Here is a 9,257-nt window from a genome sequence, read left to right as displayed (position 1 = left end):
GCGCAAATGAGCCGAAAATGTAGTGTGAACAAGCCCTTGTCTGCATAAAAAGTATGCAGAAAACTGAGAGACAAGTGTGTTCCCTGCCTCAGGCTGATTTCTGCAGTGCTTGCGGCGCATCGCACCGCTGTTAATAGGTGTAAAACCAGCCTCGAATAAAAATATATAATTTACATTATAATACAACTTATTTGGAGCGACATTTTTGCTTGGAAAGTGCTGAAAAGTTACTTTATAAATAAGGCGTGAAATCTCGTATTGGTATTTACGTTCCTAAATACTTGCATCTTTGTATGTACAGCTAATTATTCTAGAACAACGGTACAAAAAACAGTTACTTGGATTCCAGTGTGGGTGACATCTTGGATGGGAGGGGGGAGAGGGGCTATTAGAGGGAATTCAAGCAATTCCAGTATTAGACCGGTTTAACATGAACACTAATCTGATTTGTGCTGCTGTCCCTCCAGCCTGCAGAATAATGTACATATTACATAACAGACCCATCCCCTATAGGAGGCCACTTCCTGTTCTTATATCAGACCCAGCCCCACACTCAGCTCCCAGCACTGCACACACAGACAGGAGAGGCTGATAATCAGGAGGTGACAGTGTGACAGTCATCATGGTCCTCTGGGCTCTGATCTCCTGGGCTGCTCTGATCCTGCTGGGCCTGGTGGTCTTCTGCTTCCTCCTCTACTGCGCCTACATCCACTACATCCACCTGAAGTATGACCACATCCCCGGACCGCCCAGGGACAGGTAGGAACAGTCTGACCAGCACACCTCCTATTGTGTGTGTATACGGTGTGTGTGTGGTATTGTAGCAGTTCCCGTTACCTAATCCTCTGTAGCCTTTGGAAGAGAAGTTGAAAAAGTTAGTGCTCTTGCCTTGCAGCACTGTATCCCTGGTTCGAATCCTAGCCAGGGCTCTATCTGCACGGAGTTTGTATGTTCTCTCCGTGTCTGCGTGGGTTTCCTCTGGGCACTCTGGTTTCCTCCCACATCCCAAAAACATACAGATTAGTTAATTGGCTTCCCCCTAAATTGGCCCTAGACTATGATACATACACTACACGATATGTACATAGACATGTGACTATAGTAGGATTAGATTGTGGGCCCCTCTGGGACAGTAGACTCCTGCGCAGTACACTCCACACCGCGTACGTTAAAAAAGGGCGCCAGGGAAAAAGGCCGCAGGGTTTTAAACGATAAGCATGAATAACGTTTAAAAAAAATGGTGCTATATTTCGTTTAAAAATAATGTTTTATAAAGTTATAAATCATTAAATAATGTGTATGAAATCGGGAATCGTAAAAACGTTAATCTTCCCTGTTTAAAAAGTGAAATGTATAATAACGTTTTATAAAAGATTAATAAGAATGTTACTAAAAATATACCTAATCCTACTCTCACACAGAACCCTCCCTGGACCTACCCCTAACCCCTAGACCCCCCCTGGTGGTGCCTAAGCCTAAGACCCCCCTGGTGGTGCCTAAACCTAAGACCCCCCTGGTGGTGCCTAAACCTAAGACCCCCCTGGTGGTGCCTAAACCTAAGACCTCCCTGGTGGTGCCAAAACCTAAGACCCCCCTGGTGGTGCCTAAACCTAAGACCCCCCTGGTGGTGCCTAACCCTAAAACTCCCCTAGTTGTGCCTAAATCTAAGACCCCCCCTTGTGGTGCCTAACCCTAAAACTCCCCTGGTGGTGCCTAAACCTAAGACCCCCCTTGTGGTGCCTAAACCTAAGACCCCCCTGGTGGTGCCTAAACCTAAGACCCCCCTGGTGGTGCCTAAACCTAAGACCCCCCTGGTGGTGCCTAAACCTAACCACCCCCCTGGTGGTGCCTAAACCTAAGACCCCCCTGTGATAAGCATTAATAACGTTTAAAAAATATATCGTGCTGTTTTTCCTTTAAAAAATTATGAATCATTAAATAATGTGTAATCATGAGAAGCGGTTATAAAACATTAAAAGTCTCCGGGCGCCGCTTGTAAAACGTTATTTTTCTCCGGCGCCCTTTTTTATTTTATTATGGGAGTGAATGGCTGCGCCCTTTTTGTCCACCTGCCTCATGCGCTGAAATTTCCTGCTTCCCTCCCAGCATGTGTGAGTGATTGACAGCGTTGCTCACGCAGGCTCAGTAGAGGACGACCTCGCTGGGAGCGAAGCCGCTGAGAGGCACATGTCGGCTTCAAGGGGCTGGAGGAAGCCCCCCGGGTAAGTCAATGTCATTTTTTTAGCTGGCTGGATGTTCCCTTTAAGTGACAAGACAATGGCCTATATGCAGTTAACTTTTTCTCCCGACTTTTCATATTCTCTTTAAAATAACTTTTAAGCATTTTAGAATTGAAAAAAGTACCTAAAAGTTAGTGAAAAAGTACTAATCAAAATTATTATGAGTGTTTTCTTGCTTGCTGGTGTTTAAAAAAGGCATTTTATGATACGGGCTCACGTGCAATCTACTTTTTCTCTTGAGTTCTCTCCTAGGTGATATTTTCTCAAGTTAATAAAATACCTTTTAAACCTCCAGCAATCAAGAAAATACTCCAGATAATTTGATTTGACCTTTTCACCTACTTTTGGTCGTTTTTCAATTGCAAAGTGCTGAAAAGGATTTTAATTAAAAGATGAAAAATGATTTCCTAGGGGAAACCTCTGGTGAAAAAGTGAATTGCATATCAGTCGATATACTCTGTACAGCGCTGCAGGAGAAGTTTTTTCTCTTTCCAAGCACTTTATCGTCATTGTGTAACACACGTTGGCGCTATATAAATACTAAATAATAATAATTCCTTGCTTGAAGGACCACTGTTGTAAAAAAAATAACATTTAAAGTGTACCTGTAGCGAAAAAAATATTCTAATTGGGTACTTACCTCAATAGAGGGAAACCTCTGGATAATGGAGAGGCTCCACCCTGCTCTCCTCCACCGGGCTATTCTAGTGCTGGGTCCCCCCGAAATCCTTCGCCAAGCCCTTGCTGAAAGCTTGCGTCTGCACAGTAGCACGGACAGGATCAGACTTGGCCTTTTCCGCCGAAGGCTGAGCAAGTCTGTGGTACTGCACAGGCACAGTATGGCCAACGGGAGCGCCACCGTGTAGTTCCAGGCCATCATAGCATCTACTGTAGGAGGAGACTGAAAAAGGAAGCCTCCAGAGGATCCAGAGGCTTTCCTCTACTGAGGTAAGTATAAAACTTTTAGTTTTTAAAAAAATCAAAGGTTTGCTAACGACCGCCTAATGCCGATAGGCATCAGCAGGTTGTAAGTGGTATTACATGGATGTCAGTTCACGGAGGGTGTCTCTGTGAACAGACTGCGAGCCGCCGATCACGGCTCGCACGCGTAATGTAAACACGCTGGGAAGAAATCCCAGCTGTTTACATCATACGGCGCTGCTGTGCAGCATCACCGTAAAGGAGATCGGCGATCCCCGGCCTCTGATTGGCCGGGGATCGCTGCCGCCTGATAGGCTGAAGCCTATCCTATCCGACGCAGCCCATAGCCTGCGGGAGAAGCAGGTATGGGCAGAGAGGGCGGAAATCGATGCGAAGGGGGGCTTTGAGGAGCCCCCCGCAAATCACAGGCAAAAGGGGGGAAGTCTGATCGCCATGCTGCAAACCTGATCTGTGCTGTGGGCTGGAGAAATCAGGCCTGACCAGCTAACGCCCATAGGCGTCGGCAGGTCTTAAGTGGTTTACCATGGGGCCTTTCCATGTCAGTTCACGGAGGGTGTCTCCGTGAACAGCTGGAGAGCCGCTGATCGCGGCTCGCCAGCAAAATGTAAACACACGGGGAAGAAATCCCCGCTGTTTACATCATACGGCGCTATAAGGGGCCTCTGATTGGCCGGGGATCGCCTGCATATGATAGGCTGAAGCCTATCCTACAATGCGCAGGACGGATATCCGTCCTGCGCCGTTCAGAGGGGAAGGGAGAGGGATGGAGCGCCGAAAACACTGTGGAGGGGGGCTTTGAAGAGCCCCCCCCCCGCAAAGCACAGCAAGCCGGCGGCGATCAGACCCCCCCCCAGGAGGACATCCCCCTAGTGGGGAAAAAAGGGGGTAAGTCTGATCGCCCTGGCATAATCCTGATCTGTGCTGCGGGCTGGAGAGTCCACGCAGCACAGATCAGGCAAACCACCCCTGGTCCTTAAGTGGTTAAAGAGAGTCTGAAGCGAGAATAAATATCGCTTCAGACCTCATAGATAGCAGGGGCATGTGTGCCCCTGCTAAAACGCCGCTATCCCGCGGCTTAACGGGGGTCCCTTCACCCCCAAATCCCCTCGGTGCAGCGGGGGAACGCTTCGTGGTTGGGGCAGGGCTAACCGCCGCAGCCCTGCCCCACGCGCGTCCGTCAGCACGTATCTCCGCCTCTCCCCCGCCCCTCTCAGTCTTCCTTCACTGAGAGGGGCGGGGGAGAGGCGGCGATGCGCGTCTGATAGACGGCGCTGAGAGGCAGGGCTGCAGCCGTTAGCCCTGCCTCTAGGAAGAGATTTTTAAGACCAAATTTGCGACCAACTTTTGCGGGGTGGGTTTGGGGGTGAAGGGACCCCCGTTAAGCCGCGGGATAGCGGCGTTTTAGCAGGGGCACACATACCCCTGCTAACTATGAGCTCTGAAGCGAGATTTATTCTCGCTTCAGAGTCTCTTTAAGTGTCTAAGCATGTGTAACACTTACATTTGTTCCAAAACAAAATGCACTGTGTATTTCTTTTATTCCATGTTGCTGTCACTTACAGTAGGTAGTAGAAAGCTATCAAGTTTGACAGGTTTTGGACTAGTCCCTCTCCTCATTTTCAAAAGCACTTAGGGCTTGTTCACAGCTAGGGCACTTTTGGGATTTTTTAAAGGGAACCAGAGATGAACGATTCACATAAAATAAACTTATTGGTCGATAGCTTGTAAATAATAAATGCTCTACCTGATAATTTCGCCACTCTGGTGTGCCTTTTTGAGTGTTTTTTATCCATTATTGCTCCAGGAAATATCCAATATGGCCGCCGGTTCATATCCCTTCTGCTTCCAGGTTATAAGCTGTTCTGGGTGTTCTGTCTAGCCTCTATGAGACTATAGACAAGCAGGGCTGCTGCAGGCTTTCATCTGTGTGCTTTCAACTTTATTATTCTGGCATGCTGTGTGGCTGCCTGTAGGAAGTGTCTCTCATAGAAATGAAACTGCATACAGTAGATAATGACTGGCTGCACACTGCACACAGATACACTTGTCTGTTTCAGAGCTTCTTTCTCGGCAGCAGCAGCCCCTCCCATGTCAACAGCTCTGAGTAGAAAATCTGAGCCAGGAGGGGCAGGCTTGGGCTTGAAAAGACTCCACAGAAGAGTGACTCAGCTATAATGATTCCAGGTCAAACCTAGACTGAATCAGTTGGTGGATTGTTATCACAGCTGATAACAGATAGATTAGACTGAGAAGAATAAAGGTTGCCATACACTGATCGATTTGCCATCAGATTCGACCAACAGAAAGATCCCTCTCTGATCGAATCTGATCAGAGAGGTATGGCTACCTTTACTGCAAACAGATTGTGAACCGATTTCAGCATGAAACCGTTCACAATCTGTTGTGGTGGTGCTGCCGCCGCTCCCCCTGCCCGCATGCCCGCATACATTACCTGCTCCGCCGGCGCGACTCCAGTCCCCAGGTCACCGCTGCTTCGTCTCCGCTCTGGTCTCAAGGTCCAGCATGCTTTACTTCTTCCTGCCCGGCAGGAAGTTTAAACAGTAGAGCGCCCTCTACTGTTTAAACTTCCTGCCGGGCAGGAGGAACTGAAGCATGCCGGAGACCAGCGCGGACATGGAGCAGCGGTGACCGGGGGTAGTCGTGCCGGCGGAGCAGGTAATGTATGCGGCTCTATTGCGTCGGTCGTCGGGTACTCGAACGCCGCTAGCGACGCGCTCCCTACCCGCGGGCGATCGACAGTAATTTTCCGCACGGATCGATCGACGGGATCGGACGAAATGGATCGAAATTCGGCGTGCAGCGCGAACGATTGGCAGCAGATTCGATCCCAGTGAACTGTCGAAACGGCGGCAAATCGGGCCAGTGTATGGCCAGCTTAAAACTAAAAGCATGATAGGTGTTTACTGTCATGTTCCCACTGATAAATGTAATAAAATACATGAGGGTGCTTCGTCTCTGGTTCTCTTTACCGGGCTTAGGCCTACTAGTAAGTTAATAATTGTTGTCCTTTTGTGTGTTGCAGCTTTCTGCTGGGCCACACCCCCACTCTGATGAAAGCGATGTCGGGGGACAGCATGGTGCACGACCTTTTCCTGAACTGGTAAGTTTATTCCAATAAAAGTAATAACTGGGGTGTGATCAAACCTGCTAAAATGTGAAATGCATGAAGTGTGAGTCAGACTATTGTTTATTTTATTTCTTCTGAAAAAAAGAAGAGTCGGAATAGTGTAAGAATATTACACTTTGATTTAAAGAATACATGGAACCAATGAAGGTCTCTAATGATGGGAAACCTACAAATAAATAAAGCGAATAATCCAATGACATTGTCATTTAGTATTGCCAGGTAGCATTGCTGCAGCACTGGGGTCCTAGGCTCAAATCTGGGCCAGGACACTGTCTGCATGGAGTTTGTATGTTCTCCCTGGGCTTGTTGCGGTTTCTTCTCATGTCCAAAACCTACTGGCATGTTAAATTGTACATCCAAATACTGGCTTTAGACTATGGTACAACATAGGGTAGGATTAGAGTGTGAGCTCCTCTAAGGACAGTCAGTGACATGAGTGACATGACTATGTACTCTGTAATGTGCTGCAGGAGATGTCCGTGCTATATACTGTAAATCTATATATATAAAAGTGTGTGTGTGTGTGTGTGTGTGTGTGTGTGTGTGTGTGTGTGTGTGTGTGTGTGTGTGTGTGTGTGTGTGTGTGTGTGTGTGTGTGTGTGTGTGTGTGTGTGTGTGTGTGTGTGTGTGTGTTTGTGTGTGTGTGTGTGTGTGCCGCGATCACGCGAAAACGACTTGACCGATTTGAACGGAACTTGGCATACAGATCCCTTACTACCTGGTAAGATATGTTCTGGGGGTCTCTGGTCCCCCCTGCACACGTGGGTGGAGCTACAAACAGCAAATCAGATTTCACCCATTCATGTCAATGGAAAAAATGTAAAAGGCTGCCATTCTCACAGTAATCAAGCCAGAGTCCCCACACTTGGCACAGTTGGTCACTTGGTGAATGCAATTAAGATTCAAGAAAATGGGTGGAGCCTACAACAGTCAATCAAAATTCACCTATTGATTTTCAAGGGGAATATTTAAACTGCTGCTATTCTTACACTTTGAATGGCAGAGGCCTCAAACCTGATACAGTCAGTCATTGGGTGACTGGGGTCCAAATTCACTAAAGGGGTGGAGCCACAAACAGCCAATCAGATTTGTTAGATTGATTTCAGCCATTCTGTTATTGGCAGGGTTCTGAAACTTCACACAGTTGGTCACTGGGTGACTAGGATTAATATTCGGAAAAGTAGGTGGAGCCTACAAGAGCCAATCAAAATTCACCTGTTGATTTTTAAGGGGAATATTGAAGCTGCAGCCATTCTCACACTGTTAATAGCAGAGGCCTCAAACCTGCTACAGTCGGTCGTTAAGTGTACGGGGTTCAAATTCAGTAAAGGGGCGGAGCCAAAAACAGCCAGATTTCTTTGCTGTATAAACTGCTTCCATTAGCACAATTTTGATGCCAGGAACCCAAAAGCTCACAAACTTGGTCATTGAGTAATGACTGTGTGTCCAGGTTACAAAAAGTGGGTGGAGTTAAAAACAGATTTTTCTGGGAAATTGTAAACTGCAGCCCTTCTTCACTGTTAATGGAAGGGTTCTCAAACTTAGCATAGCTGGTTACTGGATGACTGGGATTGATATTCAGAAAAGTGGGTGGAGCCTAAAAATGCCAATCAAAAATCACATGTCACTTTTCAAGGAGAATATTAAAATTGCTGCCATTCTTGCACTGTTAATGGCACAAGCCTCAAACCCGGTACAGTTGGTCATTGGGTCACTGGGGTTCAAATTCAGTAAAGGGGATAGAGCCACAAACAGTGAATCAGATTTGTTTCATTTCATGGGAAAATACAAATTATTGATGCCAAGGACCCCAAAGTTCACAAACTTGGGCATTGAGTAGTGACTTTGTGTCTAGGTTATAAAAAGCGGGCGGAGCCAAAATCAAATTTCGCTGGGAAAGTGTAAACTGCAGCCCTTCTTACACTGTTTATTTCAGGGTTCTCAAACTTTGCCCAGATGGTCACTGAGTGACTGAGATTAATATTCAGGGAAGTGGGTGGAGCCTATAATAGCCAATCAAGATTCACCTGTTGATTTTCAAGTGGAATATTTAAATTGCTGCCATTTTTACACTGTTAATAGCAGATGCCTCAAACCTGCTACAGTTGGTCATTGGGTGACTGGGGTTCAAATGCTGGAGAGGGGCGGAGCCACAAACAACGTATCTGATTTGTTTAATTTCTATGGGAATATACAAATTATTGATGCCACGGACCCCAAAGCTCACAAACTTGGTCATTGAGTGTGCGTTAGGGTTAGAAAGTGGGCGGAACAAACACCAGTCAAATACATATCCGGGCAACGCCGGGTCATCACTGGGTGGAGACAAATACAAATTTCACTGGGAAAATGTAAACTGCAGCTTTTCTTACACTGTTAATGGCAGGGTTTTTAAACTTTGCACAGTTGGTCACTGGGTGACTGGGATTAATAATCAGAAAAGTGGGTGGAGCCTACAAAAGTGAATTAAACTTCACCTATTGCTTTTCAATGGGAATATTTAATTGCTACCATTCTTACACTGTTAAAGGCACGGGCCTCAAACCTGGTACAGTTGGTTATTGGGTCACTGGGGTTCACATTCAGAAATGGGGTGGAGCCACAAACAGCTAATCAGATTTGTTTCATTTCAATGAATGAATTGATGCCAAAGACCCCAAAGCTCACAAACTTGGTCATTGAGTAATTGTGTGTTAGGGTTAGAAAAAGTGGGCGGAGCCAACACCAGCCAAATACATACCCGGGCAACGCCGGGCAATCAGCTAGTACATAATAATAATATGGTAGGACATTAGAATATGACTATGGTAGGATTAGATTGTGAGCTCCTGTAAAGACAGTCAGGGACATGGCTATGTACTCTGTACAGTGCTGCAGAAGATGTCTTTGCTATATAAATACATAATTGGAAAGTACTACAGAAGACG

General features: G+C 46.5%; 1 protein-coding gene across 1 annotated transcript in view; it reads left to right on the top strand.

Moving 5' to 3' along the window:
- Positions 1-579: 579 nt before the first annotated feature.
- Positions 580-9,257, top strand: part of LOC137533317 (cholesterol 24-hydroxylase-like) — a 65,858-nt gene continuing 57,180 nt past the window's right edge. The window contains exons 1-2 of the mRNA XM_068254643.1: positions 580-759; positions 6,226-6,303. Of these exons, the coding sequence (XP_068110744.1) occupies positions 623-759; positions 6,226-6,303 (215 nt within the window). The 5' untranslated portion in view covers positions 580-622. The remainder of the gene's footprint in view (positions 760-6,225; positions 6,304-9,257) is intronic.

The sequence above is a fragment of the Hyperolius riggenbachi genome, chromosome 9 (assembly GCF_040937935.1).
Source record: "Hyperolius riggenbachi isolate aHypRig1 chromosome 9, aHypRig1.pri, whole genome shotgun sequence".
In the NCBI taxonomy this organism is placed as follows: Eukaryota; Metazoa; Chordata; class Amphibia; order Anura; family Hyperoliidae; genus Hyperolius; species Hyperolius riggenbachi.
This window is presented reverse-complemented; position numbering and strand designations above follow the sequence as displayed.